At 44.9% G+C, this 20,716-nt stretch overlaps 1 protein-coding gene across 1 annotated transcript in view; it reads right to left on the bottom strand.

Moving 5' to 3' along the window:
* Window positions 1–2,048: 2,048 nt before the first annotated feature.
* The window catches only part of MALL (mal, T cell differentiation protein like), a 57,407-nt gene continuing 38,739 nt past the window's right edge, over window positions 2,049–20,716 (bottom strand). Inside the window, exons 3-4 of the mRNA XM_029594334.1 lie at window positions 18,681–18,818; window positions 2,049–2,373 (exon numbers count right to left, since the gene is read on the bottom strand). Coding sequence (XP_029450194.1) covers window positions 2,311–2,373; window positions 18,681–18,818 — 201 coding nt within the window. The 3' untranslated portion in view covers window positions 2,049–2,310. The remainder of the gene's footprint in view (window positions 2,374–18,680; window positions 18,819–20,716) is intronic.

Here is a 20,716-nt window from a genome sequence, read left to right as displayed (position 1 = left end):
TGGAGTCAACTAGCTACCATGATAAGGACTTCCATCGGTATATCTATATCACTATGTTCTGATACTGAAAATAGTTGACACTCATAGTCATATCCCAAACATAACTGGAGAACAAAGAATCCTTTTTATTAGCACCAATCCTCTTTCATTGCCTTAATTGTAACATAAATAATTGGAGTATTGTTTTAGCTTTTCTTTGTAACCTATTTTTAGGAACCTTCATGTTCAGCTTTTATTTTATTTTTCCTGGGAATGTCAACGTTATAACAAAAAACAATCAGTGGAAAAATGACTTTGTAATAACCTGCAGGAGAAAAGTTAGTGGAAAAGTCATTTTTCACTGACTTTTTTTTTTGTTTTAACATTGTTATAAAAGAAAAACTGAAAATGAAGGTCCCTACCTATTTTGTATGAACATTCAACCATTTATATTAGCAGTATTATAACCAGCTTGAACAATGGAAGTTGTACAGTCCTACCACCCCTTGTGCAAAAACATTTTTTTCTACTAAGTCAAAAAAGAGAAGTGTGAAGTAAAGCAATTAAGAAAAATAAATACATTAAAAATAGTTTGATGTACACTTTAACAGTATGATACCATAAAACAATATATTTTACAGCATATTCGGCAGGTTTATCATTTTAACTATAAATACAGGTCTTTTCATACATCCCTTTTACCATAAATATGCTATTTCAAAGTACAATGATTCTGATATGAAACAGGCAAACCCCTTGCCTTTCAGTATTTCATCAGCCATGAAATTTCTTGCTTACAGACTATCTTGAGCAGTAGAGATGTGCATTCGTTTTTGCCGAATTGGAAAATTGCAACGAAATTGTCCAATTCGGCATGTTTCAGGGAGCCCGAAAAAAATCAGGATTTTCCCGTTTTTTCGCAAAAATTCATTTTTCCGATTAGTGCGCACTAACGGGAGTCAGTGCGAGCTAACTCCCCATTAGTGCGCGCTAACTCCTGTTAGCGCGCACTAACAAAAACTAACAAAAAGTAACAAAATCTAACGGTTTTTGTTAGTGCGCGCTAACAGGAGTTAGCGCGCACTAACGGGGAGTTAGCGCGCACTAACTAAAAATCGATTTTTCGTGAAAAAAAAGACCCGAACCAAAAAAAACCGACATTTTCCATGGCGGCCAAAAAACGAAGAAAGACACGAACACAAAAAACGATGCACATCTCTATGAGCAGTAGTTGATAAACATAGCTCAACCATCCTATCGAAGGATAGTTGCCCAACATTTTTCACTCAAAGTCATTACATTTCTATACACAGAATAGCTGCACTTTACTAATGCAGAATTGAATAGCCAATTTAATTGGAAAGCCTCACAATAAATGGCAAAGAAGTTATTAAACTTTGCTTACATATCATCTAAAATAGACCTCTGCATTTATCCTGACAATCAGTTGTTCTTTTTTTGGTTTAAATTACACTGGACTCCACTTCAGGTAGAGCTTGTGATATGCCCCAGAGTACAGAAAGAAATGTGATCTCTTTGATTTTTCAGTAGGGTTTGATTGTGGGTCTCATTTATTCATTGCAGTCTGAGCCAGTCCTCAGCTGACCCTATTGCATGCATGGACTTGTAATCCTGAGTATACTGAAAAAAGACAGCACTGCAAGTCAGTGCATGCAATGGAATAAAACCAGGACTGGATTTAATTCTATGAGTGTTGGACGTATAACAAGGTATCTTTATAAGTTCACAGTATTTCTTAGCCTTATAAACTATTTCCTTCCTTTGCACTGCAGGCACTTACTGACATCCCATTTTCAAAATGTGAGGATTTTCTATTTCAGTTGCTGTAACAAAATGATTAGTGTTTCCAGTGCCCTCTCTGTGCCTGGCATCCATGCATGACTTTTCCAGCATGGTGCTGTACCTCACTTGCATCACCTGCAATGCCACATGGGAGCTTAAGGTGCTAAGAAACTCTTCATTGCTCTTTAAATGTTAACATTTTATTTGACATACAAGACATTTAAACATTGTCACAATACCTGAAAAACTTGTTTTTATTTTCTGTTTTTGGGGGTGGGAGGGTGGGGCTTGTATTTTGTGAGATTTTTCCTTTAAGAAATAAAAATAGATTATTTTAAACCAAAAATAAGTTGAGATGTGGGGGTTACTTGCTCAGTACGACCAACATCTGAGCTTGATTACAGATATTTTTTACAGCTAGGGATGAATATGTGATGTGTTTTATCAAGCAATAAGTACGAAATGCCCATGGTGGGCTGTGCCATTCTCCATCTTCATTGGTTTGATCTGTTTCGCTTTCATGAGTCTTTACTGCACATAGGACTGAAAGCTGTGCAAAACATATAGGAGTGTTGTAATGAAGGCAAAAATCTGAAATAAAGCAAAAAGCAAAGCATTACAGACTGAACTCTGAAATAGCAATTACCAGTCTTGTACCAGTTGCCCATAAATAATGCAGTCTATTCTCTCAGGGCTCAATTCCAAACTTTGAGCCTGTCTATTGGTTCATATATCTGAGATGTTCATGTTCTCTGAGCACTGTTTACCTCCAGGGGTGAGACATGCTGCCTGCATTTAAAGGTAGATTTTAAAAGCCTTGCACGTGCAAAAACAGCCACATATGTGCGTACTTGGACACGTGGGAGCTACGTGAATTTTAAATAGCTGGGAAGGGAGCGCATAAATTGAGGTACGCGCGCCCAGAAAAAATAAGTGGAAAAGGTGCTTGGCATGGGTATTCCAGAGGCAGGGCCAGCACTGACGCGCGTAACTCCAAATTTTCCTCAGCCGGCACTTTGCTACATCTCCCCGTTAGGCGCAGGAGTCCAGTGAACATATGAGTGAGATAGAAAGAGCTCAGCATGACACTCAATATATGCTGCATTGTAAGGGGGCATTTTGATTCGGGCTGAGTTTTCAGGAGGTGGGTTGGGTTTAGGGGGGTGGTGTTACAGACACATTCAGAGGTATCCATTATAAAATTGACATCAATAAAGATTTTTTTACCTTTTTAAGTGATGAAAATTCCAGAAAGAGGAGTTGATTTGTACAATGCTTCGGTCTCTGCTAGCTGCATTGTACAAATCAACTCCTTTATCACTTATAAACTCAAAAATTCTTTAATGATGTCAATTTTACAATGAATACCTCTGAATGTGTCTGTTACACTATCCCCTACTCCCAACCCACCTCCCAAAAACTCACCCCAAATCAGAGTGCTCCTTACAAAGGTCCATATATAGAGTATCAGACTGAGCCGTATAAAGAGGTTCTCTCTCTCTCTCTTCCCCCCCCCCTCCCCCCTTCCTTTCAGGTGTACATTTTCAAAGGCTGAGGCACGTTTTGCATAAGGAAAAATGAGTTAATGCACTTTTGTCAGTCATACTTGGATAACTGAATTTATAATTGCCTGAAAGTATGCACATTTGGCTGCATAGAAAAGAGGTGTGTTTGAAAACTGCACTTGTACATTTAATTTAAATAAAAGCATTCTTCCAATGCAAGTACTCTACACCATCATTCTACAATGTGTAAGGGTATGCACGTGGTTTTAGCCACATTAACAACCCAATGTGCAAGCACAATGTATATGGGCACCTTTTGTTTGAAAGTAAGCTTGTTTTGCATGGACTGAAAAACGTGTGCATCCATTTCGTGTTAGGCAACCTCTTGAAAATGTATCCTCTAATGCATAGAAAATTATGGGGCTAATGTACTAAACTGTATTTACAGTAATACAAGCATTCATGGCATTAAAAGCTTGTGATATCCAATGTAAGTGGTTAAAAACTAACACATACACATCAGTTCAAAAAATAAAATCCAAGGAAAACAGTTAGATTTTGGCCTTACTATCCACATTAATGCACATATATTTATGTGCGTACTTTACCATCTGCATTAATGTGTACTTTGTTTCCATCTCATTAACACTGGCTGTTAATAATATGCGTTAAACACCACAGGGTCCATTTTCAGCTGCTGTGTGGCTCAGCTAGTTAGCCAGATAAACTTATCTTATCTTAAAGTTAGCCATATAAGTTTATCTGGCTAACTTTAGGGCATGTCAGAGACATGCCCTACATTATCTGCCTAACTCTGAATATCCAACTAACTCCACTGCTCCCCAGAAAGCCCCCGGCTTATCTGGCTAATTTCTAGCTGGATAAGTTGCTGAAAATGCTGCTTTTGCCATTTAGATGAATAACATTTAAGTTATCTACCTAAATGGCTTTTGAATATGGGCCCCCACATTAAAGGCCTGTGTTAATGTAGTTTAGGACATTGGCCCCTATACTTATATGTTACTGAGTGTGATGTGAGGAACTTGGTATACAGAATATATACAAGGATACATTTTCAGTACAGCGCTCTCTTTTATTCACTAAAAAGGAACAGTTATTGTGGTGTGATCTGTTCAGAACAAATATGTGTCATATATGCTTACATACCTTCATATAACAATTTTTCATTCCCTGAGGATTCCAGCACACTTTGCAATTGTACCACTTAAGGAACAAGCCATGATCGTTTCTGTCATGACTTTGAGCACAAAACCAGCATAATTCTATGTACATTTTTTAAGTTTTTAGAGTTTTTGGTGTTCATATGGAAATCATGCTTATCCATCAAAAATTGTATTATGATTCAGTGGCTGGAAAAAGATCCACCACATTTAACTATGTGGAGAATACAAATATGTATGCTATTGGCTATGGAAAAGTTTCCAGTATTTAAGGCCTCAGTCTTCCATAGAAAGAAATTCCTTAAAATATGGGAGCAATTTATTATGACTCTCAATGCTAAAGTACATAGTGAACTGTTGAATTCATAGAAGATTTGAAGAATACTTGATAATTAGACATGCTATTTCAGAAGAAGGCAGGCGAGAGGAGAAGATGGGGGTAAGGATGCAGTATTGTTAGGGATTATGTATGGAAAATTTAAAAACAGGAGAGAGTTTTTATATCAAATATGCTACTGATTGTGGAATGGGCTGTGACTGAAACAATCATGCCCCATGATATTATTTTGTTATGTGTTTTCATCCTCAATAAACAGATTTAAACATAAGTGGAGATGCTACAAGATACATTCCTAGGATAGACATTAATTTAAATAGGAATTCAGTTGAAATAAAAATGAGTTCAGCTAGATTTATGTTCTGCTGCAGAGGCAGGATGCCTCCCAAGATCAGTGTATATTGACTGGAGATCCAAAGATTATTATATACCAATATAAAGAGATTATAACTGACATTCCGAAAATGAGAAAATGTACATTAAACAGGCATGTCATATCATGCCAGATTTTTTTCTTATTATCCTGATCCATGCACAATCATTTCTGCATGAACTAGCTGACACCCATGGATATTCCCCAGAAGCCACTATGAATTGTCCTAGCTCCCCCCTCCAGCCCAGCACAGCCTACCCTCCTGCTCCGAGCCCCAGTACAGCCTACTCAGTCCTATCACAGGCTACTCTTCCCACCCCTGCAGCCTCAGAATAAGCATAACCTGCCTCTCTTTCCACCCTCAGCACCAGCCCAGGCTACCTCTCCCAGCCCAGCCCCAGCACAACCACCCATGGAAATTCCTCAGAGGCTCCTACTTATTGCTTTCCCCTCCCAGCCCCCACAGTCTGCCCTTTCCCTTTCAGACCCACCTAGCACATCCTGCCTCAGCCCCTGTAGCCCTAGTCCCAGCACAGCCTGTCCTCACCCCCAGTAGCCTCAGCATAACCTGTACTCTCTCAACACCAGCAGAGCAGCTTCCTAAGCCAAGCTCCACCCCCAGCTCCATCACAGCCTCCTCCCCCCAATACTGAGCCCCTCCCTCCAGCTATAGCATAGCCTGCCCCACCACCAGCCAAAACACTAGCCACTCTAGCCTCCAGATATCAGATTCATTCTCTGAGGTCTAGGAACTCTTTGCACTGAGTGCACATATATAACTTCCTACAAACTGATAGATAATCTTAAATGTGGCACTCAGTGCAAAAGACTGCATAGCACTCTCACTGCTAGACTACTGTCTGCATCTTTATTTTGTTCACTTGTTAGTAATTTGATATTTCTAAGAGAATAGAGTGTTGCGGTTTCCACCGCTTCCCCTCTATCCGCTCTGCACTGTGCTTACCTCCAGCGGTGGAAACGCCGCTCCTGCGGCTCTGCCGGTCTCTTGGGGCATCCGCCATCACCGGCCCATCTTCCTGCCGCCACGCGCGCGCGTGAGGACGCGCACTATGGGCGCACAGCCGCCGGAAGTCTGTCCCCGCCTGGACTAACGATGCTACGCCCCAAGCCTGATTTAACCGGCGTTCGGATACCCTCTCATTGCCTTGCAACGAGGTTCACTACTGGTTAGTAGTTCTGATTGCGCCACGATTGTTCCACGTTCCTGACTTGACTTCTGCTTGTTCCTGATTCTGCTTCTGCCTGCCGCCTGCCTCTGACTTCGGCCTGTCCCTGACTCCGCTTCTGCTCGCCGCCAGCCTCCGACTTCAGCCTGTGCCTGACCCTGCTTCTGCCTGCTGCCAGCCTTTGACCTGGATCCGTCCACGTTCCTGCTCACAGCCTGTTCCAGTTCACAGCACGCTACAGACTCCGTTCCTGCTCACAGCTTGCTCCAGTTCACAGCACGCTATAGACTCCGTTCCTGCTCACAGCCTGTTCCAGTTCACAGCACGCTACAGACTCCGTTCCTGCTCACAATTTGTTCCAGTTCACAGCACGCTACAGACTCCGTTCCTGCTCGCAGTTTGTTCCAGTTCACAGCATGCTACAGACTCCGTTCCTGCTCACAGCTTGCTCCAGTTCACAGCACGCTACAGACTCCATTCCTTCTCACAGCTTGCTCCAGTTCACAGCACGCTACAGACCCCGTTCCTGCTCACAGCTTGTTCCAGTTCCAGCTTGCTTCAGACTTGCTTCAGCTTGCCCCGACTCCGGTTAGCTACAGTCTCCGCTGCCGCCCGCTGCCTGTCATCAGCTGGCCCTCGGCCTGTATAGCCGGTCCCTCACCTACCAAGTATCCTTGGGACTCCCTTACGCTACGAGACTCCGTTCCAGTCTGTCGCCTGCTCCAGTCCAGGTTTGCTACAGTCTTCGCTTCAGTTTGCTCCAGCTCCGGTTAGCTACAGTCTCCGCTGCCGCCCGCTGCCCTGTCATCAGCTGGCCCTCGGCCTGTACAACCGGTTCCCTGCCTCTGGACACTTGCCTAATTCCCAAGTCCCAAGGTTCCAGGACCCTACAGGCTCCTCCTGGGGGGTTCCTGGTTCCCGGGTGAACACTGTTAGCCTGTGGCTCCGCCTCCCGGCCTACCCAGTCATCCTAGGAGGGCCGGCCCAAGGGTCCACTACCTCGCCTGCGGTACCAGGCCGCAACATAGAGGTGTTCAAACGAATCAAGTACTTTTAATCCATTAGTTTATTTTATATTTGTCTGTCAGTAATCTTCCAGAGATTACAATTAATCTAATATAACTACCCAGTTATACATCTTATTCACCCTCATTTTGAATTATGTATCAAATAAATACATCTGTTGTTGAAAATTTATAGGAAGTGGTGTTTTGGTTCTGATACTCTACTGCTGGAAAGAAGGGGAGTGTGGAAGCTGGGCTGGGGGCCTTGAAACCTAGATTGCTCATGTTATTCTCTAAAGTCCTCTGGTGGGCTTCTGAGAGAAGTATGTAGAATAGCCTTCTGGTTCTCTGCTGCTAGAAAGAGTGTTGGGGATATGAAAGCTCAAACCTAGATGGCTCACAGTATCTTTGCTGGGTCTACTGGTAGAAGTATGTAAATGAGCTTCCAGTTCTCTGAAGTTGGAAACAGCATGAGGGCTATGAAAGCTGAAGCCTACACAGCTCACAGTGTCCTCTGGAATCCTTTGCTAGGGCTGCTGGTAGAAGTATGGTACTAGAAAGAATGGGAGGGGGCTATGAAAGCTCAAATCTAGATAGCCCACAGTGTCCTCTGCTGGGAGAGATGGTTTGCAGTGTTCTTTGGCGTCATTTGCTACAGCTGCTAAGAAAAGTATATAAAAAAGCCTCCCATTTTTTTTGTAGTTGGAAAAAGTATAGGAGCTGTAAAAGTTATGATTGGAATGGGGACAGTAAGCAAATCCATGGCTCTCGTGCTAAACTTTCAAAAGGAAACTTTGATAAAATGAGAAAAGTAGTTAGAAAAAATCCAAAAGGAGCAGCTACAAAAGTAAAATGTGTGCAAGAGGCGTGGTCATTGTTAAAAAATACCATCCTAGAAGCACAATCCAGATGTATTCCACACACTAAAAAAGGTGGAAAGAAGGCAAAGCGACTACCGGCATGGTTAAAACGGGAGGTAAAAGAAGCTATTTTAGCCAAAAGATCTTCATTCAAAAATTGGAAGAAGGATCCAACAGAAGAAAATAGGATAATGCATAAACGTTGGCAAGTTAAATGTAAGACATTGATAAGACAGGCTAAGAGAGAATTTGAAAAGAAGTTGGCCATAGAGGCAAAAACTCACAGTAAAACTTTTTAAAATATATCCGATGCAGAAAGCCTGTGAGGGAGTCAGTTGGACCGTTAGATGATTGAGGGGTTAAAGGGGCACTTAGAGAAGATAAGGCCATCGTGGAAAGATTACATTATTTCTTTTCTTCGGTGTTTACTGAAGAGGATGTTAGGGAGGTACCTGTACGGGAGAAGGTTTTCATGGGTAATGATTCAGATGGACTGAACCAAATCACGGTGAACCTAGAAGATGTGGTAGACCTGATTAACAAACTTAAGAGTAGTAAATCACCTGGACTGGATGGTATACACCCCAGAGTTCTGAAGGAACTAAAAAATGAAATTTCAGATCTATTAGTAAAAATTTGTAACCTATCATTAAAATCATCCATTCATTGTACCTGAAGACTGGAGGATAGCTAATGTAACCCCCATATTTAAAAAGGGCTCCAGGAGCGATCCGGGAAACTACAGACCGGTTAGCCTGACTTCAGTGCTAGGAAAATTAGTGGAAAGTGTTCTAAACATCAGAATCACCGAACATATAGAAAGACATGGTTTAATGGAACAAAGTCAGCATGGCTTTATCCTAGGCAAGTCTTGCCTCACAAATCTGCTTCACTTTTTTTAAGGAGTTAATAAACATGTGATAAAGGTGAACCGGTAGATGTAGTGTACTTGGATTTTCAGAAGGCATTTGACAAAGTTCCTCATGAGAGGCTTCTAGGAAAAGTAAAAAGTCATGGGATAGGTGGCGATGTCCTTTCGTGGATTACAAACTGGCTAAAAGACAGGAAACAGAGAGTAGGATTAAATGGACAATTTTCTCAGTGGAAGGGTGTGGGCAGTGGAGTGCCTCAGGGATCTGTATTGGGACCCTTACTTTTCAATATATTTATAAATGATCTGGAAAGAAATATGAGTGAGGTAATCAAATTTGCAGATGATACAAAATTGTTCAGAGTAGTTAAATCACAAGCAAATTCTAATAAATTGCAGGAAGAACTACTGAGGCTGGAAAATTGGGCATCAAAATGGCAGATGAAATTTAATGTGGACAAGTGTAAGGTGATGCATATAGGGAAAAATAACCCATGCTATAGTTACACAATGTTAGGTTCCATATTAGGTGCTACCACCCAAGAAAGAGATTTAGGCATCATAGTGGATAACACATTGAAATTATCGGTTCAGTGTGCTGCGGAAGTCAAAAAAGCAAACAGAATGTTGGGAATTATTAGAAAGGGAATGGTGAATAAAATGGAAAATGTCATAATGCCTCTGTATCACTCCATGGTGAGACCGCACCTTGAATACTGTGTACAATTCTGGTCGCCACATCTCAAAAAAGATATAATTGCAATGGAGAAGGTACAGAGAAGGGCTACCAAAATGATAAGGGGAATGGAACAGCTCCCCTATGAGGAAAGACTAAAGAGATTAGGACTTTTCAGCTTGGAGAAGAGATGGCTGAGGGGGGATATGATAGAGGTGTTTAAAATCATGAGAGGTCTAGAACGGGTAGATGTGAATCAGTTTTTTACTCTTTCGGATAATAGAAAGACTAGGGGGCACTCCATGAAGTTAGCATGTGTCACATTTAAAACTAATAAGAGAAAGTTCTTTTTCACTCAACGTACAATTAAACTCTGGAATTTGTTGCCAGAGGATGTGGTTAGTGCAGTTAGTATAGCTGTGTTTAAAAAAGGATTGGATAAGTTCTTGGAGGAGAAGTCCATTACCTGCTATTAATTAAGTTGACTTAGATAATAACCACCGCTATTACTAGCAACTGTAACATGGAATAGACTTAGTTTTGGGGTACTTGCCAGGTTCTTATGGTCTGGATTGGCCACTGTTGGAAACAGGATGCTGGGCTTGATGGACCCTTGGTCCAACCCAGTATGGCATGTTCTTATGCAGATGAGCCTTCTAGTTCTCTGCTGCATATAGACACTACTTTCTCCTAAGAGCATTATATTTATAGATGTTGCTCCAGAAAAGAGAATAAAGACATTGTGAAGTATCATTTTCGGAAAAGCAGTCATGTGCTAGCTAAATAATTCTCTTAAGGCACAATCAACCAGCACCCTGAAACCCCTCAAATTCTTAAGCAGTGCATCCTTCTTCTAGTTTCCTTCAGCACTGAGAAATGAAGAACCTGAGTAAACTAGGTGTAGCAAGCAGGGTGTGTCCAAGCTGCTGATGGTCGATTCGCAAAAAGGTTTGTTTGGCTAATTTTTGAAGTTGGTTGTAGAAATCCCAAGATTTCAATTTCCTGCCCCAGGAAGTGGTTATATTGGGCAGTGAATAAATTAATACTAAGTGCTAGTTGCTGTCAGAGCTATTGGTACTTAGTATTCAGCAGAGCAGAAGAGGTAAGAGCTTCGCCTCCTCCTCTCTGCTTTTGGGACAGTTTTGGCATTTTGAGGGTGGGGGAGGGTAGAGGAGATGGGGATTTTTGTCCATTATTTTTTTAAGGTAGAGGTTGTGTAATGTAAAGCGCACTCTACGCTTATAGCCAGGGACACAAGAATACTTAGACTCAGTAGAAAGTATAATTTCTTTTTATTAATCAGTATAAGTATTCTCGGGAGATGCTGGGTACTAGATGCTCTTTGTCTGACAAACTGACCAGCATCTCCTCGTATACAGGAAGTGACTCTTCTTTTATAGATAATATTCAATACTGGAGAAGGTTCTAGAGATTTGACTGCCCAAAGGATCATTTACATAAGTTGTAATGTCAACTGCATGATAACATCATCCCTAATTACCCCTGATTAGTTTACCCAGGACTTGTAGCCCATTTACCATGGCTGTCGAGATAGTTCTTTGTTCTGTTAAAATCTTACTGGTCAAGACAATCAACACGTCTGTAGCTGTGTTGATAACAAACTCCTGAGAATAGTGCCTGAGGCTCCCCTGTGGTTTCTTCTTTGTGACCATATGAATAGGCATCACCTGTCTGGTGCCAGCTTGCCTGCCTCTACAGATATCCAGGGACATTATGTAAGTCATGCTCAGAAAGTCACTCAGTCCATTCAGCCTAGGCAGGCTAAAGAAAAGCAGAGGCTTCTGGGGATTTCCTTCTCCATGTTGGTTTTCTGTTCAGGCATACTTCTCAGTTGAGAGGATAGCATCATCTGCTGTGCTACAATTTAAATGATATTGAGGGGCAGGGGGTGTCATTTGGCAATGCTACAAGTTTTGTATATATCGGGGGTCTTCTTCTCTGTGCTAATTTTTTTACATATTAACGGTTTGTGGACTCTGCCACTTCTCAGCTCTAATTTTATTTATGTAATTGTATATTCTGTGGCACTTCTATCTGGATACATGCTGCTGAATATTCAGCTGAAATTGTCCATTTATTTTTATCTGGATAATTACTGTTATGATTGGTGTGTGTGTGGACCCTTGGCCCAAGGTGCGAGTTGTTACTGCCTGTGGGGAGGAGCCCCACAAGTCCGCACTGTCAGGAGGAAAGGTGTTAGAGTACAGGAAGGCTCTGTGCACAGTCACAGGAGGATCCCCAGGGGCCAGGCAATGACCCCCATAGGGTAGTAGACTTTAAACAGTACTTGGAGAGTCTGAGGAGAGAGAGGGCACCAGGCAGACCACGGGACAGCCAAGCAGGAGGTATTCCGGTAGGACAGCCACGAGAAGTAGAGCTGCAGCATAGTGGGCGAAGACGAGAGAGTGAAGGCAAACCCGCAATGAAGGAAAGCCCGAGCCCAAGTGCAGTAGCTGACGTAGACAGGTAGCTGGTGACCGGAGGTGACTGGCTGAGCTGTAGAGAGGAGGACCCGAGGAGCGGGACTGCTGTCAATGGTAGAATATCCAGGAGCAATCCCGGAGGAGCGGGGAAGCTCAGGGTGATCTCAGGATTGGTGAGCACAGCCCGAGGAGTGGGGAGCATGAACAGTCTTTGAAATAATGTGGCGCAACCCCGAAAAGTGGGGAAGGCCAGCTGAGGACTCACAAGACACTGCAGTAGTTCCCAGGGAGAACTGAGAGAGAGCAGGTAGCCAGTTGGGACCCAGGAGGCGCACGGCCAGCCCGAGGAGTGGGGTAGGCCAGGGAGCAAGTCCCTGAAATGCTCACTGACCCCCGAGGAGCAGGTGTCAGACAAGGTCCATGTTGCGAGCAGGAACGGCATCTCAGGAACAAGAAGCAGGCAAGGTCTCATACGGAACTTGTTGCCAAGTCGGTTTGCTGGGGGCGAAGCAGAAGCTTAAATACAAGAGTCCGATGACATCATCAAATGGGAATGCCCCTGAGGTTCCCGCCGAAGCACCTTCAAAGGCGGAGCTTGTGACGCGCGCGCCTAGGAGGGCCTGAATGGCATCCTGAATGGCATCCTGAATGGCATCCATGGCATCCATGGCATCCATGCCTCCACGAGGAGGCCTGAGGAACATGGCGATGCATGCAGGCCAATGCAGCGAGCAGACCCAAGGAGGGTAGAAGTGTGGAACAAGCAGTGAGTACTCATGTCGCAGCCGTCTGCAACCGACAGGCATAACAGTACCCTCCCTCTTAAGACTCCTCCCCGGGTTTGTGAGGGTGGTTGGCATAGAACTGCTGAAGAAGATCCTTGTCAAGGATGTTAGCCATGGGTTCCCAGCTGTTCTCCTCAGGGCCAAACCAATCCCATGACAGGAGGTATTCCCATCTCTTTCCATATTTTCGAATATCTGAGACTTCTTGAACTTGGTACGTGACAGCCTCCGAAGACACTGGGACAGGATCTGGGGGCCTCTTGGAGAATTCAGAGAGAATGAAGGTCTTGAGTAAAGACACATGTATTTTAAGCGATGAAGGCAGTTGTAACCGATAGGTAACAGGACCCAGGCGATGTACCACTGGAAAAGGACCAAAAATTAAAAGCAAAACGGGCAGAAGGCAGCTTAAGGCGGATGGGCTTGGTGCTGAGCCATACCTTATCTCCGGGTTAAAACTCGAGTGCAGCATGGTGATGGGCATCAAAAGCCCTTTTTGATCTCTGGGCGGCTTTCTCCAGCAGCTGTTGAGTATTTTGCCACAGTTGATGTAGCTCTTGAGCAATAGCCTATGTTGCCAGAGAGGTGACGGACAGTGGAAGTGGAAGTGGTGGCAAGGGTTGACATGCATAAACCAGTTGAAAGGGTGATGAACCCATGGAGATGGAGATGTGAGAATTCAGGGCGAACTCCGCCCATGGCAGAAGGTTGGCCAAGTCGTCTTGCCACAAGCTAACGTATGCTCGGATGAACTGCTCCAGAGTTCTGTTAGTCCTCTCGGTTTGGCCATTGGTCTGAGGGTGATAGGCCGATGTAAAATCTAAGGAGATATCAAATTTCTTGCAAAGGGCCTTCCAAAAGCGTGCAGTAAACTGGACCCCACAGTCCGAGAGAATGTGTCTAGGGAGAACATGGAGCCAAAACACATCTTAAAAAATAGCTTGGCCAGCTCAAGTGCCGTAGGGAGACCAGGTAGAGCCACAAAATGCGCCATCTTAGAAAAATGGTTGATGGTGACCCATATGATGTTATTTCCATTCGAGGCTGGCAAATCCACAATAAAATCTGTGGTGGTATGGGTCCAGGGTTCGCTGGATGCGGGGAGCAGTTGTAGAAGTCCCCAAGGTTTCCCTGCCAGAGGCTTATGGTGCGCACACGTGGGGCAGGACTCTACATACACTTGGGTATCTTTGCGCATGGAGGGCCACCAATAGAAGCGTTGCAGAGTGGAGAGAGTCCTGGCCTGACCTGGATGTCCAGAGGTCAATGAATCATGGGCCCATTGTAAAACCTTAGGTCACAGAGGACGAGGAACCACGGTCTTACCCAGAGGCACTGGGAAGATGGCTGAAAGGAGAACCTTTGTGGGATCAATGATATGTCAAGGAACATCTGGCAGATCTTCGGTGATGAATGAGTGAGAGAGGGCATCGGCAGGGCCATTCTTTTCCCCAGGGCAGTAGCATAAGATAAAGTTGAACCTTGTAAAGAAGAGGAACCAATGGGCCTGGCGACTGTTTAGGCGCTGAGCCTGGTGTAGGTACTGGAGATTCTTATGGTCCGTATATACAGTAATCTGATGTTGTGCCCCTTCAAGCTAGGGGTGCCATTCTTCAAAGGCAAATTTGATGGCCAACAGTTCTTTATCCCCAATGCCGTGGTTTCGCTCCGCAGGGGTGAAGCGCCGGGAAAAGAAAGAGCAGGGATGGAGCATGTGAGTGGGGGAGAACTGACTCAACACAGCGCCAATTCCAACGTTGGAAGTGTTGACTTCGACTACGAATGGGCATGTGGGGTCCAGGTGTCAGAGACACGGTTCTTTCAGGAAGGCTAACTTGAGATCCTGAAATGCAGTCATGGCCTCCGGTGACCACTGAGAAGGATTGGCGCCCTTACGGGTCATGGCGGTTAGTGGTGCTGTCAAGGTGGAGTAATGGTGAATAAACAAGCGATAGTAATTGGTGAAGCCAAGAAATCTCTGGAGAGCCTTGAGACCTGTAGGCTGAGGCCAATCACTGATGCATTTGAGCTTCTGGGGGTCCATCCTAAACCCCTGACGATACCACATACCCCCGGAAAGGCACAGACTCTTGTTCGAATGAGTATTTCTCAAGTTTGGCAAACAGTTGATTGTCTCGCAAGCATTGAAGAACTTGAGAAATGTCTCAGCGATGACTCTGGAGGTTTTGAGAGAAGACTAGAATGTCATCGAGGTAGATGACGACACATTGGTACAGCATATCTCTGAAAACTTTGTTCATTAAATTTTGAAACACCGCAGGTGCGTTGCACAAGCCGAACGGCATCACAAGATATTCAAAATGGCCGTTGAGGGTGCTAAAAGCGGTTTTCCACTCATCGCCCTGTCTTATTCGGATCAGATTATAGGCCCCATGGAGATCCAACTTCGAAAAAATCTTGGCCCCTCGAAGTCTGTCAAAGAGCTCCGATATAAGTGGCAAAGGGTAGCGATCCTTGACAGTTATTTCATTTAGGCCCAGAAAATCGATGCAGGGCACAGGGAGCCATCTTTCTTTCCCACAAAGAAAAATCATGCCGCTGCTGGTGACTTGGAGGGCCGGATAAACCCTTTTGCCAAATTTTCCTGAATGTATTCTGACATGGCTTGGGACTCTGCCAGGGAAAAAGAATAGGTCCTGCCCCATGGAGGCTCAGTATTGGGCTTCAAGATAATCGCACAATCATAGGAGCGATGAGGTGGTAAGGTGTCAGTGGTCTTTTTGGAAAAAACGTCGGAGAAAGACGCATATGGCGGTGGAAGGCCGGGCAGAGAGGGAACAATCATCATGCAAGTCAATGGTGAGGCGGATTCCCGACAGTTCTGGTGACAGTCCAAGCCCCAGTGGGAGAGTTGCAGGGCACTCCAGTTGAACTGTGGCATGTTCTTTTGAAGCCAGGGTAATCCCAAGACAACCAGGTGGATGGCCTTGTCTAAGATGTGGAATGAGATGTATTACTTATGCAAGGTTCCGGTGCATAGCTGGATGGGAGTGGTGGTGTGTGTGACCTCACCAGGCAGAGGTTCCCTGTGAATAGATGAGAGTAGCAGGGGAACTGGCGAGCGAATGGTGGGGATCCGCAAATGCTCGGAGAGCTGCTTCAAGTTAAAGTTCCCTCCAGCTCCGGAGTCCACCAGGGCTTAGGTGTGGAATTCCTGGTTGTTCATGTGGATGGAGACGGGAATGGTCAGTGGAGGGAATGGCGAGGTCAGGCCTAGGAGAAGTCCTCCAGCAGATCATAGGCCTGGAAGTTTCTCAGACAGATTGGGCAAGAAGCGATGGCATGCCCAGGTTGACCACAGTACATGCAAAGGCCAGACTGCTGTCGGCAACTACGTTCCTTGGGAGAGAGTCTACTCCTACCCATTTGCATGGGTTCTCCCTCTGTAGAGTTAGGCTAAGCAATGGGTTTAGGAGAGGGCGGACATTGAGCTTGAGATGGTCCAGTAGTCTGTTTCCGGGAAACTCTGGATTCAAGAGAACATTCTTGTAGCCAATGGTCAATGCGCCCTGTGAGATCAATGAGAGAATCCAAGGAAGTAGGCAATGCGTGGACAGTCAATTTGTCCTTTATATGTGGACTCAAGCCTTCCAAGAAGATAGAGCACAGACAGTCGGAGTCCCAATGTAACTCTGATGCAAGTGTTCGAAATTCAATGACGTAGTCCGTTAAGGGGCGGGAGCCCTGCTGAAGGTGAAGGAGAGTTGACCCAGAGACGTCACGCCGGCCGGGGTCTTCAAAGACGGACCGAAACAAGGCCAAGAACCCTGGGAAGTCCCGAAGGACAGGATCTGCTCGCTCCCAGAGAGGTGATGCCCAGGCCAGGGCTTTGCCTTCTAAGAGAGCCAAGATGTACAAGGTCTTGGTGATCACATCTGGGAAGTATGCAGGTTGCAAGCAGAAATGCATGTTGCATTGGTTCAGGAAGCCTCAGCATATGGTAGGGTTTCTTGAGTAACGTGGTGGTGCCGGTAGCGGCACGGTTAGCCGAGGAGCCAGTGAAGAGGTAGAAGTGTTGAGAAGAGGTAGTAGTTGTAGTTGAGTAAGTCACTGCCGCATATAGGTGAGAGCTCAGATTGTCTATGGCTGTGGCCAGAGACTCCAAGAACTTCTGCTAGTCGCTGATCCATTGTTCCAGGCCAGGTATGGCCTGCAGAGCTGAAACTTCTGCCGGGTCCATGGACTTGGCAATCTGTTATGATTGGTGCATGTGTGTGGACCCTTGGCCCGAGTTGCGAGTTGTTTCAGCCTAAGGGGAGGAGCCCCACAGGTCCGCATCGTCAGGAGACAAGGTGTTGGAGTACAGGAAGGCTCTGTGCCCAGTCACGGGGGGATCCCCAGGGACCAGGCGACGACCCCTGTAGGGGTAAAGTACTGTAAACAGTACTTGGAGTCTGAGGAGAGAGAGGGCGCCAGGAAGAGCATGGGACGGTCGACACCAGGACAGCCAAGCAGGAGGTACTCCGGTAGGACAGCCACGAGAGGTGGAGCTGCAGCATAGTGGGCGGAGACAAGAGAGTGAAGGTAAACCCGCAATGCAGGAAAGCCCGAGCCCAAGAGCAGTAGCTGACATAGACAGGTAGCTGGTGACCGGAGGTGACTGGCTGAGCCGTAGAGAGGAGGACCCGCCGAGAGGGACTGCTATCAATGGTAGAATATCCAGGACCAAGCCCCGAGGAACAGGGAAGCTCAGGGTGATCTCAGGATTGGTGAAAGCGGCCCGACGAGCAATGAGTGCGAACAGTCTTTGAAATAATATGGCGCAACCCCGAGAAGCGGGGAAGGCCAGCTGAGGACTCACAAGACACTGCAGTAGTTCCCAGGGAGAGCCGAGAGATAGAGCAGGTAGCCAGTTGGGACCCAGGAGGCGTGGGGCCAGCCTGAGCAGCGGGATAGGTCAGGGAGCAAGTCCCCAAAGCACACACTGACCCCGAGGAGCGGGTATCAGACAAGGTCCACGTTGCGAGCAGGAACGGCGTCTCAGGAACAAGAGGCAGGCAAGGACTCATATGGAACTTGTTGCCAAGTCGACTTGCTGGGGACGAAGCAGGAGCTTAAATACAAGAGTCCGATGACATCATCAAACGGTGACGCCCCCGAGGTTCCCGCCAAAGCAGTTTCAAAGGCGGGGCTTGTGAAGCATGCGCCTAGGAGGGCCCGACATCAGAGCAGGAAGTAATGGCATCCATGCCTCCGCGAGGAGGCCCGAGGAACGCAGCGATGCAGGCAAGCCCGTGCAGCGAGCAGACCTGGGGAGGGTAGAAGTGTGGAACAAGCAGTGAGTACTTGCGGTCGCAGCCATCTGCCACTGATAGGCATAACAATTACTTTGCTTGCCAATTTAATGAATATTGACCTGTGTCCCAAGGCATGCAGTGCTTTTTTTCTAACATATTTCAAATAATTTCTCAACCTATGTCTACACTTCACAGAGCAGCATCTCCATTTGATTATTACTGTAATGGGATAAGGAATGAAAACGGTCCATTTAAATATTTTTTACTGTATCCAGTAGAATATGATTTATCTCAAGGATATAAATTATTGCTAGTATAGCTAAACAATGTAAGCAGCAACTGATTTCAATCTCTGAAAGCATATAAATTATCTTTTGTCTGCATGAGTCCAAATATTTAAGCAATTTAAGAATTTACCGTGGCAGCAGCATCTAGATGATACTTAACAGGACTCCATGGAGCTTCACTTCCTTTTTCAAACCTTATTGTCGCATTGGCTTGCAAGACAGCAGCACTCAAGTAAAAAATTGCAGTGATTCCATGGTAAATAACATCCTAGAACAAGCAAGAAATTAACAGAAATTAGATTACAATGCATTGAAATGGTTGAAAAAACATCAGTGAGATGCCAATCCAAAATTCATGATGCAAGATCTGAGATCTGCAAGCTCTGAGCCCAGTGACTAGTCATTCATTTTATTTTTATCAGCCTGCTCTGTGATTACAATTTTAATCAAAGTTTGCACTCTTATCTGGATAAATGCTGCTGAATATTCATCTGAAACTGTCCATAGACTTGCCATGCTGGGTCAGACTAAAGTCCATTGAGCCCAGCATCCTATCTCTGACAGTGGCCAATCCAGGTCTTAAGTACCTGGCAGATCTAGAAAATGTACTTTCAGTTCCATTTTTTGGAATTCCCTTCCTAAAGAGTTAATATTAGAAGACAACTATCTCTATTTCAGGTGGCTTTTAAATGCTCATTTATTCAAGAAATCATTTAGCTTGTATATTTTATAGAATTACTTGCGGACAATTACAATTTAATTGTACAAAATTAAATGTAGACCCCCTTTAACCAAGTTTTCTAAAAAGGACAAAAATTGATGGCATCACATTATGGATTGATTGAAGAAGCTGGTAGCAGTGATTTTCTACCAAGTCATGCCAGTTTGCTGACCTGGAACTTTTTGTATCTGACCTGGAACTTTTGTAAGCTTGTTTCCTTTCCCCCATTGCAGCTGGAGTAGAATACGAAGGGCACTGCTGGTCCTAGCCTGGTAATTTTTTTTTTTTGTTTATTTTAGAAAATTACCACTAGAAGCTGGCATTGGAATTTCTTCAAAATTTAGGTCCCCTCCCACCACAATTTGGGCCGGATTTTAAGAGGTAAGCGCGGGTGTGTGTACATTTGTGCGCGCAACTCGGTGGGCACAAATACACGCCCGATTTTATAACATGCGCATGCAGCCGTGTGCATGTTATAAAATCCAGGGTCGGCACACGCAAGGAGGTGCACAATTGTGCAACTTGCGCGCGCCGAGCCGCACAGCCTTCCTCCCTTCCCTCTGCGCCCCCCCCCCCCTTCACCTTCCTTCCCTTACCTAACCCACCAACCAGCCCAACCTAAACCCACCACCTTACTTTTAACTTAGAAGTTGCGCCTGCCTCCGGGCAGGCGTAGGCTGCACACGCCGGCCAACAGCCGGACCGCGATCCCAGGCATAGTGGCAATTGGCAAATGGCCGCTGTGCCTGGAGGCTCCTGCCCCGCCCCCGCCCCTGCCCTGCCCCCTCCCACCCCTTTTTCAAGCCCCGGGACATACGTGCATCCTGGGGCTTGCGCGCATTGCCGGACCTATTCAAAATAGGCTTGACGCACATAACCCCCCTACGCACGTAAATCCACCTGGCTTTACGCGCGTAGGCTTTGAAAATCTGCCCCTTTATCTCCACCATACATTGGATTTGATTTATGAAAGGCTTTGTCCCATTGTTTATTTACAGTAAAAGCAAAGCATTCATAATTCAGATTCAAAAACTCAAAAAAATGAATAGAAAAGAATGGTCTAAGAACCAGAATGGATCCATTTGCATATCTGCAGCCCTGTTATTTATTTTATTTATTTATTTATAGTTTTTTATATACCGCCGCTCATCAGAGATATCACGTCGGTGTACAGAGAACAGGAACTTATGCCGGAGCATTATACATTTAACAAGGGTTAATATATAGGTAATTGAACATAAAACAATTGAGCATTATACATTTAACAAGGGTTAATATATAGGTAATTGAACATAAAACAAGTATAAGTAATTAAATCAAAACAATCATATAGTTGTGTTATGTTGTGTTATGTTGTGTTATGAGGATAAATATTATTAGCAGCATCACCAGTAGAAGGAGAGGAAAAGATCGGGATGAGGAAGTTTGCAATTTTCTTATCAGCA

The sequence above is a fragment of the Rhinatrema bivittatum genome, chromosome 3, assembly GCF_901001135.1.
Source record: "Rhinatrema bivittatum chromosome 3, aRhiBiv1.1, whole genome shotgun sequence".
NCBI classification, from domain to species: domain Eukaryota; kingdom Metazoa; phylum Chordata; class Amphibia; order Gymnophiona; family Rhinatrematidae; genus Rhinatrema; species Rhinatrema bivittatum.
This window is presented reverse-complemented; position numbering and strand designations above follow the sequence as displayed.